The sequence below is a fragment of the Leiobunum rupestre genome, chromosome 2 (genome assembly GCF_980474605.1).
Source record: "Leiobunum rupestre chromosome 2, qqLeiRupe1.1.hap1, whole genome shotgun sequence".
Lineage (NCBI taxonomy): Eukaryota > Metazoa > Arthropoda > Arachnida > Opiliones > Sclerosomatidae > Leiobunum > Leiobunum rupestre.
The window spans coordinates 82,043,886-82,068,223 of NC_143385.1; the positions used below are offsets into that span (position 1 = coordinate 82,043,886).

At 34.9% G+C, this 24,338-nt stretch overlaps 1 protein-coding gene across 5 annotated transcripts in view; it reads right to left on the minus strand.

Annotated features, from left to right (window-relative positions):
- Nucleotides 1-9,850: 9,850 nt before the first annotated feature.
- ACC (acetyl-CoA carboxylase) overlaps nt 9,851-24,338 on the minus strand; it is a 98,482-nt gene continuing 83,994 nt past the window's right edge. For all 5 annotated transcript variants that reach the window (XM_090166491.1, XM_090166490.1, XM_090166493.1 and 2 more), the window contains 14 exons: nt 23,787-23,918; nt 23,570-23,707; nt 23,393-23,513; nt 23,018-23,115; nt 22,563-22,673; nt 22,359-22,502; nt 21,797-21,917; nt 20,538-20,731; nt 20,205-20,340; nt 19,689-19,866; nt 18,733-19,000; nt 17,634-17,804; nt 12,211-12,347; nt 9,851-10,927 (listed from right to left, as the gene is read on the minus strand). In XM_090166491.1, the coding sequence (XP_090022617.1) occupies nt 10,669-10,927; nt 12,211-12,347; nt 17,634-17,804; nt 18,733-19,000; nt 19,689-19,866; nt 20,205-20,340; nt 20,538-20,731; nt 21,797-21,917; nt 22,359-22,502; nt 22,563-22,673; nt 23,018-23,115; nt 23,393-23,513; nt 23,570-23,707; nt 23,787-23,918 (2,208 nt within the window). In that variant the 3' untranslated portion in view covers nt 9,851-10,668. The remainder of the gene's footprint in view (nt 10,928-12,210; nt 12,348-17,633; nt 17,805-18,732; nt 19,001-19,688; nt 19,867-20,204; nt 20,341-20,537; nt 20,732-21,796; nt 21,918-22,358; nt 22,503-22,562; nt 22,674-23,017; nt 23,116-23,392; nt 23,514-23,569; nt 23,708-23,786; nt 23,919-24,338) is intronic.

Here is a 24,338-nt window from a genome sequence, read left to right on the forward strand (position 1 = left end):
GAGGCGCTGTCAAAGACTACGTGTGACGAGTTCGCGAGCGGACGCAAAACGGCGACGAAGCCCGTAATGCAAGGAGAACGCAGCTAGCCATTAAATACGCTAACGCAGTGTTGTGTACCAATTTCATTGGACGAGCCTTTACGCTGAACGTTTTAGGGGGGGGGGGGGAGACAATTCCGAATTTTCCCCTTCTGACGGCAGAATGCGCTAAAGCGTCTAACCAATGAAAAATGTACACAAGAAAATAAACTTTGGATGTGTTGCGCCTAGGTGAATAGCTCTAAGTAAAACTTTTGCATGCGAGTTAGGAAGTGTCACACTTATGTTACAATATTATACACTTATGACTCTACCCATCCCAAGATTCACTACAGTATCCCCACATGTGGGCACCGTGCCGCATCCAGCCCCCCCCCCCCCCCCGCCAGACAGAAGAAGAAAATAAGCATGACCGAAGCCTTCATAAAACGTTTTTTGCTTATCATTAAAAACTCTACCTAAAGATGTTTCGGGACTCATCGCCCCCTCCCCCACCAGAAAAAATCCTGGGTGCGCCACTGGTTGTTCAGTCATCCCAAGGTGTCCACGCAAATGTCTCATGTGTGTGTTTTAGTCATTAATGTAGCAACTTGGTGGACGCCCCTAGCTTTCGCTCTATCTTCCTCAGAAACGTAGTTCTTATTCCGGTTTGATGTAGGGTTCTGTTGGTTGGAGACGTTCCTTCATCGATCTCCGACCCAATTCCCCTTAAATGGCGGCTGAGAATTGACCCGCAGATTGGGCGCCCCGTCCTGCTTCCCTTGGGCACAGGGCCGTTTTAACCTTTCCGTAGGCCTTAGGCACTTTGCCTAGTGTGCCTTATGGATAAGCCGGCCCTGCTTGGGCATACTCCTAGGCCATTAGTGTCGTATTCGATGGGGCTCAAATCTCATTGGCATACGTCAGAATACAGATACATGTGTCAGAATTTATAGCCCGGTGTACCGGTAATATTACAACCACACCACCGGAGGTCTATCATCATAATGCCCTACGCCAGCGTCCACAGCCCGGACAGGTGACAAAACCAGCATGGGTAGCAGAACCCCACTACTGATGGCCGCACCCTCGACGCGAGCCGCTCAACCCAGCAGAAGGAGCGGATAAGAACGGATGCTATACACTCTTTTACGAAGTCGGCCATTTCATTACAGGCCTAATTTAAAATAGTACAGACAAAGGCGCCTGCACGTGCTCATCAGCTCGAGACGTCGCGTGCACTTGACCGCGTGAAGCGGCCTTGCATGCGCTATTTGAAATCAGACCTTTAATAAAATGGCAGCTCTCACAAATAAGGATATAAAAGAGTGCAGCCGACACCCTGCCTTCGTAGGTAGAGAGTCATATCCTTCGGAAAGAGGTCCTAGAGGGGAACTACGGGCACACAGCGGTCCACATAACCCAGCACAGCTGGCACCGGAGATCCCGGTGTGCCCCAAAAGGCCGGGAAACAGGACCACTGCGCCTGAACGGAGGCCCGCCGCCCCACAGCAGGCTACCCAATCCTCCGAGGCGGCCAGTTTGAACGGACCCTCTCAGTTTCCAGCCCAAACCTGACCGAAGTCGGAGGTGGAGATAGGACCATTTGATAATTTAAACTCTTACCCTAGATTCGAATACTGAGAGCTTTCCCATTGACGTTTTGTTACGAAGCGTTTACCCTTTTCCGGCACGTGACCTCAGAAAAATCGGGCTCCATCGGTTGCGGTAAGGCGCAAACCATGGAGCGAAATTTTTTCTGAGTTCCGGCGGGAAGTGGGTAAACGCTATCGGCAACGCGCGAGAAGGTGATTTCGAATCTAGGGTACGAGTTTAAATTATCTTTGATCAGAGCTAACATATCCCAGTGCAAGGTTAGTAAATTTTAGGCTATAAAAGGTAGCCTCGATACGCTGTGGTTGCTAAGGGCTAAGGTTGGTATCTTCGTTACTAACGAACATCGTGACGTCACTGAGATGAGATCCTATTGAAAACCAATGGGATCTCATCTGGGTGACGTCAGTAACAGACGAATTTTGGAGGCAATCCAAAAATTCTTTCAAACCGTTTCTCGATCGAGACCCCCTTGATCCCAGTGCGCCATCTAAATAGGTAGTGGCTAAAGCAGACGCTATTAGTTTTTCCTCATCGTTATTCGTAAATTTGACTTTATAAATAATGATACTTGCATTTTAATATAATTTTTGCATTGTTTGCTTATATTTTGATAAGTTTATTTTAGTCTAGGTGGCGTAACGGCGCTAGCTTCTCCGAGGTAAATCAGTCTTGGAAATAACACACGTCCACTGGTCCAAAACCAGTTTATTAATTGCTTGGACCAGTTTTCTAATTAAAATACTGGGGGTCACTGGTCCGTAGGACCAGTTTAATAATTCACTTTTTTTATGGGCATTGAGGCGGGACCAGTTTACAAAATTCCAGCTTTCTTCCAATTTCTACTCCGACTTTTTTCTTTCTAACACAATAAACGTCACACTAGAGATGAAGGGCTTACGAAGTTACCAGCAACCTTTAGTAGTGGTATTAAGTTACAATGGATAATGAAGTAAAACACCACGCGGCGCGATTCACGATTCGCACCTTCTTGAATTATAAACATTTATATGGTTTCTAGAGTCTAGACCTATCCACATTTCACATTCCTTAAAAGATAATTTACAATGGGACCAATAAAAAAAACATGGTAAGGGTCGCTGGTCCTAAGGACCAGTTTATTTTCGTAGACAATAAGGGGTCACTAATCCTAAGGACTAGTTTTAAAAAATTCCTTATTTCCAAGACTGCCGAGGTTACGCCTATGATCTAGCGTCTGCTACAGACAAATTAAAACGTTTTTTCTTAAATAAACTTATCAAAATATAATTAAACGATGCAAAAGTTATATTATTATTTATGAAGTCAAATTTACGAATAACGATGAGGAAAAACTAATAGCGTCTGCTTTAGCCGCTACCTATCTAGCTTTCAATGGCGAACCAAAGGGGGCGTAGCGATAGTTTTCGGTCGCGAATAGACCAAACTGTTAGGGATTGTGTTCTGCGTAATCATATAAAACTTCCGTTAGTGAAAATTCCCGGTTTTAGCCATATTTTTCCAAGAAGGCAATTGTATTTTGAAAAAGGATAATTATTTATTTAGCTGACGTGCCTTTTCTGCAGCGAACTACAACATTCAGACGAATCATTTCGAAGTATTTCGCTGGGAGCTAGACAAACAGTATTTTCGAGGAAGGTTTTCAAGGCGGATTTTTTGCAATAAATTTAATTTCGCCTTGCCTTCCAAGGATTTTTAATCGACTCTATTCCAATTTCCGCCAAGTCATAGTGGCGGACTATGAAAGCTGATGAAAAGAATAGGGGAAGCAGACGATATTTACATCAAAAGATGCTTGGAAAAATAGGCTTCGTGCGTAGTTTAAATTTTGATCATAAGTATCCGCGCCTACCGAATTCCAGATATGAAAAATGTCTGCCCGTTCAACAGCTGAAATTCCAACCGAAAAACATATTAAATTATTGTAAAGTTAAAAATTTAATTTGAATAATGACTATTGGTAATTGCATTTTAAATATAATGATTTTTATTAAAATAGTTTTTTTTTGATTATATATACTATTATAATTTTCGATTATCACTAATATAATTTCTGACTATCACTATTATAATTTTGGATTATATGTACTATTATAATTTTTGATTATATGTACTATTATAATTTTTGATTACCACTATTATAATTTTTGATTACCACTAGTATAATTTTTGATTACTACTATTATAATTTTTGATTACCACTATTATAATTTCTGACTATCACTATTATAATTTCTGACTATCACTATTATAATTTCTGACTATCACTATTATAATTTTGGATTATATGTACTATTATAATTTTGGATTATATGTACTATTATAATTTTTGATTACCACTATTATAATTTTTGATTATCACTATTATAACTTTTGATTATCAGTATTATAATTTTTGATTACCACTTATTATAATTTTTGATTACCACTATTATAATTTTTGTTTATCACTATTATAATTTTTGATTATCACTATTATAATTTTTGATTATCACTATTATAATTTTTGAATATCACTAGTAAAATTAATGAAAAAATTATATTAAATTACAATATAATAATTTTGACAGTTTGTAAATTGTATTATTGACTCCGCCTATAAAATTTGAAACGTGTTTATTCTCAGCTGCTTCGATACGTTCTTCGTACTGTTTTTAATAAACGAGAGAACTGAGCATTGAATATAAATTATAGAAGCTAGCAGTTACTTGGTAAATAGGCAGTTAAAGAAACGACCGTCATATTTTTGCTGACGATTATCGACTCAAAGCGAAATGCCTTCGTCCGCCACCCCTTTTTGAATTACTCCGCCCACTGAGTAGTGCTATAATTGGAAGCCTTTAAAAGTACGACTCAATTTTTATTGACATTTTTTAACGTATTAGTGTTTTAAAAATAAGTAATTATAACATACACGGATATATCGCCTATGGATATATACAGGGTGTTTCAAAAGGTTATGCAAATATTTGAAGGAGTTGTAGGGTGTGAGTTGAGAAGTATGCCTGTTTTTTCCCATTCTCCTACGATGAGTTAAAAGAGCGCCAGCGAGACTCAAAGTAGGGCTTCTAGATGCTGGAAGTAGACTGCAACAATCACCAAATATATCGACTCGGTATCTCATTTGTTAAAACTGACGTGAGATATACATGCATTCGTGTTTTTAAATATATTTTTTCTTTAATAGTTGTTCGGTAGTGCAATTTACCTGCCTTTTAGAACTAACAATAAATAAATAATTAAATAAATGAAGCATTAAAGTTACATTTTGATATATCTAAAGTTTGTATTTGTAGCACGTAAAATGAATGGAAAAATAATTATTTTACAATTGTTTAAAAAATAGGAAAATAATAATTTTATAATTGTTTTAACCATAATAAGAGCACTTCATTGTGTAAAGAAATATAAAACTCGGCGAATTTCGTGTCCTTTGTTGATTCAGATTGAAGAGAGGTCAACAAACCCGCTAACACGGCGAAGAAAGGTAGCTTTGTTTCGTTATTGTTCGAAGTCCACAGAATCGTATGAAAAATTCGACTGGAATTTCAGGTAACTCCTCCCACTTGGTCACGTGATCCGGACGTATCTTCTCGCCTTTCCAAAACACGTGATCATTTAAACGATTCTTTGGCCCTTTAATAAAGACCAAGCATTGCCCCCTGGATTAAGGGGGCAATGGTCAAAGAGAAAGATTTGGTTACCATTACCTGACAGCCAACTCTTCGCTATTAAAGGGAATATTACCTGCAAAGCAACTTTAAGGAAAAAGCCTTAAATTTTTCAAATTACCCTGTACAGTGGTGCCAAATATTTCTAAAGCCAAAGGCAAGAGCGGCCAGAGCTGCAAACGTTTGTGTTCCACACCAAATACCTGAGGTTATTTTCCCTTTAAAGTGATAAAACCTGTAAAGTGGTCAAGCTTTAATAACGTATGGCGGATTGTTTGTTTGGGGACCTTGGCACAATTTTCTTATAAGGCCCATTATGAAATCGTGTTTTTTATCGCTATATGGTTTTTGTAAGCCCACGAGAACACGAAGCTTTAGGCCAGTGGCGTTGTTAGAAAAATTGGGCCCCAATCCAAAATAGGCCCCCATCTAGACTAGAGCAGAGTTAACCGTAAATTTCGCACTTTACTCTCTTTACCGAGGGGTAAGACAGTCTCAGATAATCTGTACACCGAGTTCGTGCATTTAGCACTGTTAAAGGTACATATTTTCAAGAGTTCGCGAGTTTCACTTACAAGGAGACATCCCGAAGTGTAACCCACCGATTTTGTTCAAACTCGGGGGATTGGTAGACCTTCATGTATCATGAAAAATCCTAGAGGGAATTTATTCAGTGGGCAACCGTTTTGCCATGGCAACGAAAAATGTTTCTGACAACACAAAATATTAAATTTTCCCATTGAAAATAACATGGGATTTTGACCTCAAATTGATCAATTTTGATGTTTTCTTTATTAATTTTTATCTATTTTTTAAATTTTGGGAATTTTTGAAATTTTGAAATTTGTTCAAATTTTTCACAGGGGGTCCTAGGAATCGGTCAGAATCCCATGTTATTTTCAATGGGAAAATTTCCATTTATTGTTGTCAAAAATATTTTTCGTTGCCATGGCAAAACGGTTGCCCATTGAATAAATTCCCTTCAGGAATTTTCAAGTTACACGAAGGTCTACCAATCCCCCGAGTTTGAACAAAATCGGTGGGTTTCACTTCGGGATGTCTCCTGGTTAGCACTGTCAAAGGTACGGCAGTGTACACCGAGTTCGCAGAGTGTCTTACCCCTCGGACTTTACACTCATTTTGCCACCGAACTTTGGAGCCCCTTTAAGCGCCTATAGAATATAGATAGCAGACAAGTCGCCTTTCGCTTTAAGTCCAGGAAGGTGTTGCCACCTAGAAGAGCTTTTAGAAGCATCTTGTAAACTTGTTTTTACTTTTTTGATAGAGATGCCACTCGCTTTAATGAAGCTTATTAAACAGGAAAAGAAAGTTTACACTTATTGCGCCCTGCTTTAGTAGGGAATGGAGATAATATAAAATACCAATAATTACACAAAATTAAGAATGAAATAACAGCAATGACAAAGGAATGGCGATGGATATGGCAAAAGGTACAGTTAGGAAAAGTAAAATATAAATAGAAACTTTGTATATGATAATAGCAAATTGCGACGGGCAGGTCACTTCCTTGATTAACGACGCACCTCTCAAAAGATTAAATCCGATTTAGTCGTGATTATTTTGATTAAATTCAATTTAATCATGATTAAGTTGATTAAATCACGTTTAATCATGATTACAATGTTTAAATCTGATTTAATCATGATTAAATGATTAAATCTGTTTAAAATGATTAAATCCTGATTAAAAAATTATATCGTGATTAGTATGATTAAATCGTACTTTAGTTTTGATTTCAATGATAAATCTTCGATTCAACCGATTATATTGATTAAATCGTGATTAAAATGATTAAATCTAATTAAATTGATTAAATATAATTAAAAAGATAAGATCATGATTAGAATGATTAAATATCGTTTAAATGATTAAATCTAATTAAAAAGATTAGATCATGATTAGAATGATTAAATCCTGATTAAAAAGATTAGATCATGATTAGAATGATTAAATCCTGATTAAAAAGATTAGATCAAGATTAGAATGATTAAATCCTGATTAAAAAGATTAGATCATGATTAGAATGATTAAATCCTGATTAAAAAGATTAGATCATGATTAGAATGATTAAATCCTGATTAAAAAGATTAGATCATGATTAGAATGATTAAATCTCGTTTAAATCGTAATTAGATTTTCTAATCTTGATTAGATTTCTTAATCTTGATTACCCTGATTTAATCATTTTACTATGATTAAGACTCACCCAAAATGGAAGTGACCTGCCCCTCGGCAAATTATCTACAGACGAAAATACAACAGATTTGGGTTTCTCGCGTTGGCCATTCGGTGGATACTTTTCGCTTGTTCAAGAACAAAGGAAGCACACCTTTTACGCTAAATTGATTACTCTACACCGTGAACTTTCTACTCGTCAAAAGCAGGAATCAAGAGATAATATCAGAGGAGCTGATTACTCCCTTAATCAGTGTACAATCCTGTAGCTTAGACTTAAAGGGAATTACGTAACTGATTACAGATTTAGCATAATCAAAGGCTGTAATCAGTTTCATATACCTGTAATCGGTGTACAGAAATTTAGTGATTAACCCCACGATAATATCGTCTGGGCAAAGAGTATAAAAACTACGTAACCTAGAGATATAATGACGGTCGAAAGCAGTAAAGGAAGTTGTAGCAACCGGGGGGGAAGTCACTCAGTGAATTTGCACTTCAAATTTCGGTACCGCAGCGCCACTACGGCAGTTTTAAGTGGCAATCATTTTGATTTAGTTCAACATTCTTGAAAATTCCTTAAGGAATTGGTTACCTTTAGGACTTGGCAACGTTAGAGAACAAACGCCTTATTCTTCACTTTTTGAAAATAAACAACGAATCCACAAATTCTAACTAAAAAAATCACGCAACAGCAACCAATTACTGTCACTTTTTTTAATTGACAGATATTAGACAATTAAATATCCAAAATGCCAAATTTAGCACCTCCGCAACACCGTAACTGCCATTTTTCTCCGGTTTTATTATTTATTGTACTAAATACTGCCGTAGTGGCGCTGCGGTACCGAAATTTGAAGTGCAAATTCACTGAGTGCCTTCCCCCCCGGTTGCTACAACTTCCTTTACTGCTTTCGACCGTCATTATATCTCTAGGTTACGTAGTTTTTATACTCTTTGGTCTGGGTATCTACAATTTATCTGATAAATTGGCCACATGTAGCTACTATGGATAAAACGTTTCTGGCCCGACTCGAACTATTCGCCACCATAGAATTGGAGTAAAATGACGTCATAGGGTTTCTCTTCTTACCCTACTTAGAAATTTCATAATAGGCTAAAGGTACCCACCGGGTTTAATGGGATTGCCACAATATTTTCAGATTCCAATTCCCTGCTTTTTTATATTTTACGTTTATTAGAATATAATTACTCATATTTTTACTATAAAGGTTATGTTTTAACTCAAAAGTTTTATTGCAACGTTGCAATTAGTGTTTCTGTAAAATACGGATCACGTGTAAATGTTTTTTTCTGCGTCACTAGCTATAGTTGTTGACAGGAATCCATACTTCTACTTGGAATGCTTTTCGCGGCAGATTTTCATCTCGATGTGGCTAACGGTTTTTTGACGTCACTATGTTAACTAAACAAACGGCAACTTGAGGGGGGAGCGCGTGCAGAGGGGATTTTTTCTCTCGTAGATGGGGCCACAGCCGTCAGAGTGATCTTACCATACGCGATACGCCAGGAGAAGCATTCCAAGTAGAGGTATGGATTCCTGGCTAAAGGTATCCGCCTGGTTTAACGGGGTTGCCACAGTATTTTCAGATCCAAATTCCTGGTTTTTTTATACTTTACTATTATCAGAAAATAATGAAGTAACCTTTATAGTAAAAATATGAGTATGTTTTAACTCAAAAGTTTTATTGCAACGTTGCAATCATGGAACCAACTAACGTAGAGGGCTAACCTATGGGCCGTGACTTCTTTTAACAAATAGACTATGCTAAGTTTGGTCCACTTTTGACCGCTGATACAGGACAAACTATAGGAGCTAGGGAAAAATGGCAATGAACAATTTTGCTCCTTTGATCAAGCTTAACAACATGTTTCAATTTGAAAAAAATCTGTCGAAAGCCAAATCCCATAGAAGAAGTGCGATGTCCTTTCCAATAAAGTTAAAATCTTCGATTTTTCACAAATCCCGAAATTATCTGACTAACAAAATCCAAAAATAGGCCTTTGCATAAATTCGCTACGACAGGCGTCGACTGCTCAACTTGTTCTTGTGATAATGAATTCATCCACAGCCTTGACTACACCCTATCTCTTTAATGTGAGAGCTGGAGAAGCATTGTAAAAGTGGGGAAAAAACAGTAAACAATAAGGCCAGGTTATTTTATGGAAAACCTATGCCCAGAACTTTTCGCCAAATCTCAAAATTCCCCAGAACTTTTCGCCAAATCTCAAAATTCCCCAGAACTTTTCACAAAATCCCGAAATTTTACGTTTGTCCCCGATGGACTGGTGCTTTTGAAACGCCACTTAAAAGAATCGAAACAAACGACGACCCTTTAACGAGTTTTATTTGAAACTTTGTGCGGAAATATCTGTAATACAAAAATATATATATGTATGCTACCAACTAGCAGCTCAAACAATATAAACTTAACCTCTATCTTCCTCTGAATAACTTAAAAATTAATTAGTACACGTACGGCAAAACTATTTAACAACAGCGTTTTGTTCATTTTCATTATATTTTCCGGTGCAGTTTCCGAAAAACCAAAAATCAACAACTTTTTTTCATATCTGCACTGTAACAAACTATAATTCATTAAATATTATAACAAGCTGTATATGTTTACATCAGAAACCTAAATAAGTTCTCGTTTACATTTAATATAACTTTACACGACTATTTAAAAATGTTTTGAATTTTTTTGGAAAAAATATATTTGTAGAAACGTTAATACAGAGTGTTAAAGAGGACCAACGAGTTTGTTAATAAACCTTTAAAAAAACAGATATTACGGCGTTACAAAAGTTCAAGAATTCATGGAAAAAAGAAATTTAATTTTACGATAAATGCTTAAATTGCTTTAAAACAATTTGGTAAAAGTGGGCATGGAATTCGGTAAGTGTAAAAAAAAATAAGAATTTATTCGAGTTATAGCTTAGTTAAGAATATTTGTATAAACCATCACAGGAAAATCTAGCGTTAAAATGAAAAGTAGTTCTCGCGCGATTGTTTTATTTTCCATGTTTAGAGAATATTGTCGGAGGCGTTAAATCCCGTTAGATGGCACCAGAGGACGGTAAGTACCGCTACGAGAAATCCGATAAAGGCGCGAGTTAACGGGATGCTGGCGTTTCCGGCTTCGAGTCAAGAGGAGCCGGAGTCCTCTACGCTCGGAGGCTCGTTTCCGGCGGAGGGGGGAGAGGTTTGGCTGGCGGTAGTGGCGGCGGTGGCGCTGGGGTCGGCGTCGCCCGCGGCAACCACGTCCGACACGTCTGAGTTCGGAGAGTCTCCGGCGAGTTGGTCGTTCTCCGAAGCGCGGATGGCGCTCAGCACTTCGTTCTGTTGGCGGGCGTTCATTTGAGCCTGGATTAAGTCCATCACTTCGGGATTGTTTTCTAGCAGGCTGGAAATAATGAAAATAACAATTTTAACGATGACAGATGGAATATTTAATCCCCCAAAAATCTAAAAACGTTATGGTCTAACAACGGTAAATAGTGCTCGAAAAATAACAAGAGGCTTATGCGGGATTTCACGGTTATGTTGACGCAATGAATAGGCCTAACTTTAATTTTTGCGTCGCGGCGTTTTTGCCATAGTGAAAACCATCCTTAAGGCTAGTTCCCACTTGGGGAACTTTAGTAATGTTTTAGGCCTAACATAAAACATCAGTTCAAAATGAACCTAATGGATGTCCCTGTTGATAATTTCAATAAATAAACGATTCTATTCGTGAGATAATTACCTTTATTATAGTATCATAAGTAACAATAATTTTAAGTATGACCAATAGCCTAGATTATCATCGAACTGATTTTTACAGTTATTACGCAATCCAGGTTTCGTTCAGCACAGAGCCCCATAGTATCCAAAATATGCCCAAATAGAAATATACTAATGCCAAGGACGATAATATACAACTCAGTTCGGTTGCGAGTCCAAGTCGGAGCTTGGCAAGAGGGTCAGTGTTGAGAATAGGTTCGGTTAGAAAATTAGCATTAAAACCATAGGGAATGTCATACTTATGGTTATTATGTTACTTATGATGTATTACGAGAGTATCCATCTATGCTATATAAACGAAACATTTATCTATCACGACTATAGCTTGTAAAGAATTTACATTATGTATTAGTTTTAACATAAGTAATTACATAACATTAAGTACGACACCTATTATTTTAATTCCCCCCCCCCCCCGAGCTTTTTTTCGACACCAACACTAGCCGAAATTGAATCTCGTTTCCGCTTAGGCCTAGTTCAGATTTCACCCACTAGGACCGATGGCGTTTGAATCTAACTTATTTTCGAAGATAACTATCCCTGTGAGTTATTGTTAATCCATGATTTACCTAAATGTGGTCCAAATTACCCATTTCGAGATATTAAAATTAAAAAAAAAATCGTAGCTAAGAACCTGTGAAACCGAGATAATCCCATGCTTCTTTTTGGTTTTAAGTGATCAAAAACATTTTCGGTTGCCATGGCAAATCGAATGGGTAGTGCAACGTCTCCTTTTGGGAAATATCATATCTTATATAGGTCTACATGACGCCCGGCTTTGAACAAAATCGGCAATAAACACCTCGGGTACTCTCCTTGTTAGTAGAACCCGTTGACCCTACTCATGGCTAATCATTGTTTTATCAGCTGAACACACTCGGGAAGCAGATTGAGCGTACACACCTGGTGATCTGATTGAAGACCGCGTCCCTCTTGATGCAATGAATGCTGTCTAGCACCACCGAACGTTCTTTGCCCGTGTCCAGTTGGGACGTCAACCAGTCGACCACCACTTTATTGTTGTTATCCCACAAGTATTGCTGTCAAAGATAAAAGATTACAGGTTTACATTAGTTTGAACAGCCGTTGATTCCGTATGACACTGCACATTTTGTTTATCTCGTAAACCTGAGGTATTACCGAGAAGAGGCGGCAAAATAAATCAAAGCACTATATTAATAAGTCTTTTTACGAAGTAGCATTGGCCTTCTTGTTTCGATGTTGCTGCTGCGTCACGGGTGACGTATCGATGTAGTTTTTTTTACGAAAAGCCCTGGACATAAGGGTAAATTCGACTATTTTTCGAGTTGCTACAGTTTTTTCCAGGTTTTCCCTTACTTTTGTGTCAAGATCTTGTATTTTTAACCAATATTTTAGTAAAAGTTCCCTATTGGCCACCGAAATTATATTCCGATTTTTAAGACTAATTTTAAAATTCCCTAACTTTTCCCTGACTTATATACCCGTATTCAAATTGATCGACTTTTCCAGGTTTTCCAAATACCGTGGCAACCCTGTTTTAAGGATGAACTGAACTACATATTTCGTGACTAATGAGCTACATGAAAACTAGTTCAGCAAGCGTAGCTTATTTTATAAAAAGATCTATTATATTTGCGACCGAAACGAGTCTAGGTGGTGCTGCGACTCCACGCTCTTCCGAAATAGTGCCCAAGAGAGCGTCTGCTATAATCAAGTTAGAGAAAAATGTCTAAATCTACGCGTCCTAATTACTGTTTTACTAGTAACCTTGGACCAAAACAGTGAAATTGTACTAAAACTTCAAATATTAAAATTTTCTTATTGGTATTTTTATCCCGCACGATTTCCTACCACAAAACCCTATAAGCGTGTGCTAATTCGCTACCTAAGACTATACAGGGTGTCCACCAAATGAAGAATGAAAAAAAAAAACTTTCAGTTGTTTAGTTTCAAATTTCTATGGAACATTTCTCGTGCAGGGGGACATTAACTAGTGTAAAATTGAATGACCTTGAACCATATCTTCAAGGTAATTAAAAAACTATCTCGAGAACAGTTAGGTTTACGGATTTGGTTCCAATTATAAAGTTGTTGCTCGCCATATTATTAGTTCAAATAACTTTGATTTGAGCAAATCAAAAGCCGAGAAATAGAAGGTTAATGAATTCAGTGTTTGATAATAAGATAGTTTCGAGGGGTCGGACAGTTGCCATTATTTTGTACGGGATTTCGTAGAGTTTTTATAAGTGATTTTGGGATTTCAATGTTAATTTACCATAGAGAGAGTTGGAAGATTTTGCGATTTTAGACAAAGTGTACGGGATTTTGGTAAATGTCCGACCCCTCGGATAGTTTGATTATTTTTAATGTAACTAAATCAAATACTGAATGGTTTACAACGGTTCAATTATGCTACCGTCGGCTACGATACATGCTTGAAAGATGGAGTTCATAGTGTTGTTCAACATTTCAATTGAAATGTTACGGACTTACGGAAGACATTAATTATTCTTTGTTGTCATGACAACCAATCTTACAGAAATCAGGTTCAATTCATTAACCTTCAATTTCTCAAATCAAAGTTATTTGAACTAATAGCATACGTTTCGCTACATAAGACTGGCGTGTTCAATGGCTCAACTTGCATACGATAGCAGCCACTTGTCAAAATTTTCCTCGCTCTAGTGGCGCCTTTAACGGCTAGTTAGAAGCTTATCCAGAGTTTCATAAGTGTTAACAGGATCAGTCTTTATTCGCTACCTATCTAGTTTTAACCGGTAACCAAAAGATGGCGTAGCGATAGCTTGACGTCGCGAATATGTTTTAACTTGACTATTACTTTTGCAAGTCAACGAGCCCGTGCTAAAGTCGCCGGTGGAATTTGGAATTTCAAATTAAAGTTTTATTATTATTTCTAATCAACAAACGAAGAAAATAATTTAAATCGTCATTTTTCAGGACTTTTTATTTATGTACTTATTCGTTATTTATAATTTATAAGGTGTTGTGTTTCAGTTCAAAGCTCGGCGATGATAAGTAGAAGAATAAAAAAACAACTTTAAATTTGCGCTTTTAATATTTTTCTTAGTAAAAGCGCAAATTTAACGAAGTCGTGTTTTTTTATCCTTCTACTTATCATTTATAATTTATGTAGTTTGGTATTTATATTTCTCTTAAATTAAAATATTAATTAAATTAATAAAACGAAACATTTTCAACTAAATCCAATATTTTGTATTTAGTAACCCTAGTGAATTTATGGGCCTTCACAGAAAGGTGTAGTTGATTTTATTAAAAGGGGTCTTGCCCAACTTGTTAAAATGTGGCTCTTACGTCACAAGGCACAGCTTCATTTTAGTATATTCTCCGCACGAGCGATTTGCACGCGCGCTCGTAGACTTGTAAAAGTAATAACTGTAAGTTGTGACGTAAGAGCCACATTAAAAAAAGAAGGCCAAGCTACTTTATAAAAAGAACTATTAAGAATAAAGTTATCTAGAATTTTGCCAAAATCAACCCTATTAAGCCGATATAATTATATCTAAGCTAGGAAAGCTTTTTGTTCGTCTGTATGGTCCGTAGACAATTTTTCCCCATCGCCGGTTCAGCGACCTTGAGATAGTTTCTCAACGCCTATCTATCTATCTTTGGAATATATTTCGACGGGGTTGCGAAAATACCGCGAACTCCTCGTCGGATTATCGAAATTGTTTAAATATTTTTCTAACATTACCTTACGAATGTTACAATTTCATAAATTAAACACTTCTATACTGGTGTAATACATTCTAAGCAACAACAAATCGAGACGTTATGTGAGAAAACATTTATACTAGGTTATAGGGAAACTTTATATGAATAAAAGACGTCCAACGTGGCGGTACAATACATTTATTGGTGAATACCTTTACCAATTTCTCTAGAACGGGTTGCAGAACTTCTGCAGCTCCCGTGTACAGTGCCAAAATAAATAAAAATTTACTTAAGTAATTGGGTGATCTTAAAATTCATTTTGGGCGTTAAAATACGCCGCCATGTTAGGGTATAAAAGCAGGCAAATAACTTAAATAAGCCTGCTATACCTCATAATGTAAGGGTATATTCACAAATTACGATATGCAAGAAATTAACTTTAAAAAGGAATTAATTAACCAATCGAAGTATCTCCTGAATTGATTTCAAAATTAAATTTATGAGCGTTACAGTACCTTTACATTACGAGGTATAGCAGGCTTATTTACCTGCTTTTATATTCATGTGCAAAAAAATTTAAGATCCACCGTAGCTTTGGCCATGGCCGCCATTGTGGGCGCGAATTTTTTATGAATAGGAAAAAGCATGGGTGACGTAGCACTGCCATTACTCTATAACCTCACAAATATTCTGACCCTCAATTAAAAAACCTGGTACGATTAGGTCAAGCTAATTTTATCTAAAATTAGATTTTAAATATTTTTGTTGGATTATAATTAGCTTCTGATAAAACCTTATGAAATAATGGATTTAAAACCAAAATACTAAAATAAAAGATTGAAAATGAAATTCTAACTATATATAAACAATTGAAAACCAAAATACTAATTATTAATTTCATTTTAAATTGTTTATTTATAAATGATTAAAAATAAAATTATAAACAATAGGAACCATTTTGTTGAATTTCTTAAATTAACTAAATTCATTTAGTTTTGGGTCTCCTTCGAATGAAGACTGCCACAATTTCTAGTATACACCTAAGATAGCTTTCATTAAGTTACACACAATAAGAAATTGTTATTCCACTGAATACAATGGTTTATTTAAAAACATAAACCCAAATACTTTGTGGCGCTTTCCTTCTGGGATTTGCTGTTTTCAAGCGATTTTTTCAGGGAACTATCAAAGATTTTTAGGATAAATTTTTAAATTAACTATTATATACAGTTGGAATAATATTTTGTTTGTGTATATATTAAAATTATAAAACTAGTATATATTAAAATATATAATCTTCATAAAAGTAACCTTGGTTGCATACTCGAAAACAAGGCAAAATTTAACTACAGCGGCCTCATGTAATTTTGCTTTTTTTGGCGGAGAATGTAGCACTTGACGCGTAGATTACGTAGTTATTTTTTTGGGCCCCAAATGATTATTTTTTTCATTAACTTAATTTAAAAAAAGTAATTTTAGGGGATTTTTTTGGGCCGCAAATGATATTTTTTCATTAACTTAATTTAAAAAAAAAGTCATTTTAGGGGATTAGTAACGTTTTTTTAAAAAATAGTTTCGTCGTGTATCCGTCGACACCACTTTTTTGACAGCCCCATTCCGAGCATTGACGGTGGGCCTTCTGTAACCGTACCTAGTGGCATCGTAATTAGTGAAATCGTATCAACTTGAATAGTAACAAAAATGAGAACAGGTTTGCTTCCAAAAGACGTTACTAAATTCCCCGTATTGGCGCCTGACGCACTTGAGATTCCCCGTATTGGCGCCTGACGGCGCCGCGCACTCACTTCGCTCAAGCGCTGGGGGTGCGAGGCGCCGCGGCCTCCCCAACCCCATACTAAGAAAGTGATGGGCCATCTATAACGCGACCTAGAGGACAGTACCAAGCCTTACGCATCAAGTATATACTTTTAATATCAACGTGAAATAAGCGTTTGTGGCCCAAAAATACAAAACACCTAGAAAATGAACAAAACCTGTAATTGATTTTATAAAGTACGGGAATATCACTTTGTGGCCCAAAAATACAAAACACCGAGAAAATGAACAAAAACTGTAATTGATTTTATAAAGTACGGGAATATCGGGAATATCACGTGGAAATTATTAGGACACCAAAACTGTGGTGTCGGCGAACACACGACGGAAATAAGTACAACGAAACACGTGAAAATGCCAAAAAAATTTGAAATTACATTAAAAAATTAAATAATAATTTCCGGCCAAAATAAAAATACCCTCGGCATCTACGTGACAAGGTCTATCAGGCGCAACCAAAATTAATATAAAATTCAATGAAAATGAGAAATGTTTAAAATTAAAACAAATTAAATTAAAAATTAAATAATCATCTGCAGCCAAAATAAAGAAATACCCTCGGCATCTACGTAACAAGGTCTATCAGGCGCAACGAAAATTAATATGAAATTCAATGAGGCCGCTGTAGTTCACTTCACCCAAAATCAACTTCGTTGGCGACCCAAAAAATACCAAACCAAAGAAGGTAATTAAGGAAAATAAATTGAAGAAAGATGGCAGTCTTCATTCGAAAAAGCCTCGAAAGTTATATACAACAAATAACAAATACAATATAACTTAACTAAAAGTATAAGGCGATATTTTAAATTTCTTACATTTACTGCTCCATGCTCTTCAACAAACCATCTTCGGAACATAGCTTCTATTTCACCATCATTTAAACCAGGCTTTACTTCAAGAATTTGAGATTTAATGTGATCCTGGAGCAAGAGCCTTTTCAATCGCCAGTAAAAGTAATTGCGAGATTTAGACCAATGAACAACATCCTTTAAATAAAAATACTGACTTAAGAAAATAACAAATGGTTTTATTGTACAATAGTGGATTTTAATTTTATAAGTTATAATTTTATGTCCAAGACAGTCCTTATACCATTCGTAACATGTAAAAAATCGAATAGGTGAAATAAATTAAATTATATGAAAATTTAAGCAATATTTTTTTCTTTCATGGGCCCACCAAAAATTTATTTTATATGAACTGACTTAATTAATCCTGCCAACATTTTGCTACTACATATTATTATATTTTTCTTAGTCAAATGAATTATCCTTCCCAAAACAGCATGATAAATAAAAAACTGGACGCTCTGGAAAACTATTAAAAAGTACCGAAGGGATATTTATTACTATTCTAGTATTGGCAATAAAATAGTGATATAGAGATTGTATCCAAGCAAAATGAGAACATGCAATTAGAATATCTTTTGTTAGTTTGTGCGCTTATCGTAACCGCCCAAAAAGACATCGTAAAACCGATTTAAAATTAAACTGCCAAACCTGGCCAATGATGACAATTACCCAAAAGTTCAAAACTGTCAAACCATTTGTTAAAAAATGCCCATTAAAAAACAGCCAAACTGGCTCCAAAAGGGCAAAAAACCAAAAAACCCACTCTGGTTAAAGGTCAGAAATAGTTACACTAACCAATTCCGAGAACCATTCCAAAAAACTGCTAAAAATCCTGAAAATGGTAAATCTTCAGACACTGCTAAAATTCTTAAACCAACTAAAGTTGCAAACCAATCAACCAAGTCCTAGAACCAAAATTCTTACTTTGGGACTAGTATCCCCATTTCATTTAGTATAAATACTTCTTGCTTGACCATTTCCTAATTCAACGAAGACCTCGTACGAACACTATACTTATCTTGTATTAATAAATATTAAGACTAAATAAATATTAGTTGCCTACTTGAATAACTTGTTTTTCTTGCATCCTGGCTGGAGTGTCATGAAGATCAGCAAAGCTAAGAGCAACTTGATGATAAATGGGCAGTAAATGCTCTTCCCTTTGCCTTAAATTTGATTCTAATGATTTCTTTTCACTCGCAGCTAACTCTTTGGAAGCGAGTTTCTTCACTAGATCTTTACACACTACATCTGTACGATACATGGCTTTAACCAGATCCTTCTTTCGGTAACGAATTTCAACAGTTCCCTCTGGTTCCAAAACACCGCCTCTGTTCAAATAAACCAAAAATAAAGGTAATATTAAGATAATTGCAGCACATCAATTTAAATTCCAAAGTGACAAATTATTGAGTGCCTAATTGCCAATCTAAAACTCCTTGAATTTTCTACTTGAAAAGAATAGAATAGTGAAGTCAATTGCAACATTAATTATTTAGTAAAAATTAGCAAAATAGAAAGCATAATTTACAGGGAAAATGTACTTTGCTAAAAACGAGATAAGTAAACCGAATGAAAACATGAATTGTTTTTACATCATGAGTAACATAACACAACTTTGTCCATGCATTTTTTGTTACTATTTCCTTTGTTCACCAAAGATAAATAATTCGGATTAACACAGAACATCTTTTTCATTACTATTTTCTTATTGATCACACTAAGTTCATATTTAGCCAATCCAAAATTCTTTAAAATTATATATTGACGTTTATAAACATAACACAAACATTTATATTTGAAATTCTAAAAATGGTTTATCACTAAAGATGCGAGTCTGTTTAATAATCAATTTAACGTTTATATTCAATAACTCATCTCTATATTGTTAAAGTTTATGGTAAAACCACTGTCTTTAATTTGAAAAATCTTCGCCTCAATGTATCATGAAACTTAAGCGAAGAATAAAGGATACCATAATTATAAACAATGTTACTAAATATGAAGAATATAACACACCTGCTGTCTGGGTCAGCATACATTTCCATATGTCGTTGATTTATCGTGGCATCAACCACAACCCAAGCACCACCTCTTAGCTCAGCGTAGGGAGGTATATAAACTATTATAGGTTGATTGTACTCTCTAAGTTCATCTACAATGTAAGCACCAAATTTCAGGACCTGATCGTACATGTCTGTAAAGTAAAAACAATTTTATATTATATTCAAATCTTATGTATTTAAAATACTACTATTATAAGTGACGATAGGATTAAATATAACTACAGTTTTATTAAATTTTTATGAATTAGTCATTTAAGTTTACATAGAGCAATGTAGTGGCTAACGTGAGAAGCTCTTTAACTGCTGGAATTTCATCTGTTACGCAATTGATAAATTTAAAAATATACAGCAATAGCAATTTAAGACCTTCTGGAATTGCCTGCTATGTGGCTCTATGTAAACGGTAGTTTCCTACTGTCTAATTAATTTAAGTCTTAAGCCCTGTATTATGGTGAAATTGAAAACAAACCTTTCATTCCACCAGAAAATCCTCTCCAATTTGCAAATATAAATAATGGCAATCCTTCTCTATTAAAAGTCTGAATAGCTTGGGACGTTTTATAAGCAGAATCAGGGAACCAAACCTGGCCAGCTTGTGATACAATCTAAACGTAATTAACAAAAATATTAAAAATTCATAAACATTTTTTTATATCCAGTTTTGTTAGTTGTGCCTCATTAAACATAACTCTGCATTTCGCACCATCTTATTAATACTATTAAATATGGACTAGATGGCATATTGAACCATGTCTAGAGAATGCATAGCTATTTAGCACATTATATACATTGAATTTAATACCTTAGCTTCAGAATCGAGATTCGCCGGATCTGCTGGTATCGCCATTTCAACTGTTCTTGTCTCGACAGCAATAACACCAACTGGAATACCACCAAGTCGTGCCCTGCCAGCTACTACAGTTTGTGCCCAGGGTTGCATTATTTCCATGTATGATCCTCTATCAAAGAAACCATCCTCCCAAAATCCAGAGAGACCTGAAAGTTTTCAAATTCAAAAAGTATAAACTAAACTTCCAATAAAAAACAGGCTAAAATAATTTCAGATAATTATTCCCCTGAATAATGGTGAGGAAATTGGTTTTAAGTTTCATTTTAGCTAAAAGATTTTAACTAAGTCAGACCAAGAATGTATTTATTTATACTCAGGGAGAATAACTTAAGTTTCAGGACAAAAAGCTGATGAAATTTAATTACTGGGGTAAAGGGCTTACGGTTGTTACTATTATAACTGGGTGGGGAGAAGGGAGAGAGATATGTCCATTTGTGCACTTGGACCAGTGGTCCATTGTGCAACCCCAGACCTTAAGACTTAAAAGGTCCAACATCCAACACCGGGCTTGTGGTTAGAATTTGAGGGGGATTAAGAACACCGCTAAGAATCGTTTCAACAGTCATTCTCCCTAAGTAGAAATAAATACATACATGTTTAAAACAAGGCTTTATATTTAAAAATAATTAGCAGTAAAAACATTCCACACAAGGCAGACAGCCTAGAAGCTAACCATTAGACATGCCATCAACTACTCGGGGACAATTTTAATTAAAGACTTGAGTTCCTAGATGGTACAATAAGTAACCATCACTCCTTTGCAAGACATTTCCATAGGAAAAAATTTCATTGAGACCTTGTTTCATGTGGATCATTAACTTATTCCACTATTGAAAAGCTAAATTATAGGAAGTTCCGTTACCCATCTATAAAGTGTTTTTATTCAACGAGTTGAAGTATCACAATTTAAGCCAATTCAAGTGAAAAACGTTTTAAAGTTTATGATTGATTATTTTACCTATGATGGTAGTTATATTTGTAAAAACATAATTATTTCATTCGAATTGAAACAACGCAAATAATTTAATTGACATAACTTTTTCTAACACCTCAATTTAAGGAATTTATGCATGTAAAATCCAATGCTTACCATGCTGCAAAATTATTAATACATAAATGCTTTGTCAACCCTATTCTGTTATTCTGTCCAGTTGTTTAACACAGTTGGTATAAATTCAATCATATTATAAAACAAATAAAATTAAACCTACTAGGACTTTCTCGGCCAGCGAGTAACCAACGTGGGTCATAAGGTGCCCTTGTTGGAGTGTAAATAACATCTCTTTCAATTGGATCCAATGACTCTATAACAGGAAGATCACCTTTTCGACACTAAAATAAAAACGTTAAGAAATATATAACTAAACCTTTATTTATCAACTTTTTATAAAATTATTTTAGTTAGCAGCGCAGTTTACCAACGTACAATGCTATTTTGTAAAAAAAACTTTAATATTACTATATTAGAATTAATAATTATTAAACCACTAGAACTAGTTTCACTCTGTCCAGAGCGCGAAACTAATTGTTCTAGATTTTAATTATTAGTTTAACTTTTTATTACATAACTAAATTGGTTTTTACTTATTTTAAATATTACCTCATACATAAGTTTATCTTTACTATATACCAGATTGAAATTGAATAGTTGTATATTAACATTAAAAAGTTTTTATATTATATTTTGGTAGAAGCACTATGTGTTAGACTGTGGAACTTACACAGCCAATAGACTAAATTTTTAACATATGAAAGATAATTTATTACACTTACTTTAGGTATATATGACAACCATTTTAGCATAATGTAGATTCCTTCAATGTCATTTAAGGCCGTTGTATGAGAAACTCCGTTATTGTGCATTATTTGAATTCCACCAAGTTGATTGTTGGATGTATACACTTCGCGACCCAGAAGCTTTAGTAAAAGAAACATTTTAATATTAAAATATTTTTTTTTAAATATCAACAAACAAACCTTATTTAATGCGCCAGCTCCGGTTAGAATTATGTGAGAGTTTTCAATTTGAATTATTCGTTGACCCAACCTAACTAAATAAGCTCCAATTCCAATGGCTCTGCATGTAACCTAGAAAAGTTAATGTCCCAAGTTTAGGATAGTGTGGTAGAGAAAAATAACATTCCCACAAAAGTTTAAAACAATTTCCATTACTGGAATGAGTACTACACAACTATAACCGTAATTAATTAAGAAGTAGACTAATTGTTTTATCAGTGAGATAGGAATGCCAATAGACATTTATCAAATTAAAATGTTATTGAGTTAATTAAAATTAAAATTGTCAAAAATAAAATTTTAGAATAATTTCCTAAGAAATTTTATCATTTATAGAAGTAAAAAAAAATTAGTTAATGCTGAGAGTAGATTTCAAACTAATTATATAAAGGAAAAATAAATGATAAAAGACTCACCAAACTCATTGTGACAATTTCCTTATAAGCTTGGGATGATTCACCCGCAATCATTCCGGCATACTTTAAGTTTTCCACACCCAAACCTTCTTCTTTACCTATTTAAATATTTGTTATGAAAAACTAGTTCTTATTTAAAAAAAACAAACCAACTATTAAAAACCCCAAAATGGAATAAATCCCTTTCAAATAATTGAATTGTTTCTTAAATGTTTCGAATTAAGTAAAATATTTAATTTAACGCAACTTTAATGCTGCATGTCTTTTTAGGTCAAAATTGAATATAATTCCTTAAAAAAGTTAAGATTACTTTTATAATGAAATCTAACTTCCATTTGTGTTGTACTAGTCTTAAAAAATTACTAGGATACGTACCAAAAATATTCATTATCTTGTACCTCGCTTCATTTTCATCTTCGATCAATTCTGCTTGAATGCTATTTAAGGCACTCACTTTTTTATAATTATCAGGCGTCAGATAAAGGTATTTGAAACCCTGTAAATTTCTGGGTCATAATTCTGTAGAATAATTAATGTAAAAACTAAATGTACCTTGTCAGGATTATTTTTGTCCACCCATGAAACTTCAAAGAGTTCCTTAATTTCTTCAGCTAAGCCTATTCTTGCCCCACTGTTTGCCGAAACATAAATTCTTGGAATTCCTAACATTCGTGCTTTTTCAGATGCTTTCTAAAGTTAGATAATTCAACCAAATTGTAATAGAAAATATACTTGATTTGGTCCTTTAATGGAAACAAGAGTTTCTTACCAAAAAGAGAAGGTCTTCCTGAGGCGCAAATGTTCCGATTAAATGTGTGAGATCATTCGCAATGACTATAATGTCACGACCATCAGGAAATTCTGGAGTAAATAGGGTCATTTTCCATGCAACCATACCAATCTAAAATTATAAGTTTTTTGTGAAAATAAAATATAATCTACAGAAGTATTTTTGAGCTTTAAGTTTCAACAAACAAAACTAGAGTTAATAACTAATACAGTGACAATTTAAGCAGCACTCGACTTCCAAAGAAAGACGCAATTAAATGTTATCACTTTACAAAAAAAATTTATACTACTTCTGCTAAAAATAACATAATATTTAGCAAAACACCAAAAAAATTATGAGAAAAGAGGGACCACAATTGGTTTCAGGAGGTTCACAACATATTTCATAATCTACAGATGTTTCAACTCCCAAAATTGAACTCATGGTATTGCATATCCATCACGGATAGCACCTGAATTTCTGAAGTCTTTGTGAAAGACAATAAAATACTAGGGAACACCTTTTTCTATAGTTGTGATTCTTATGTTTGAA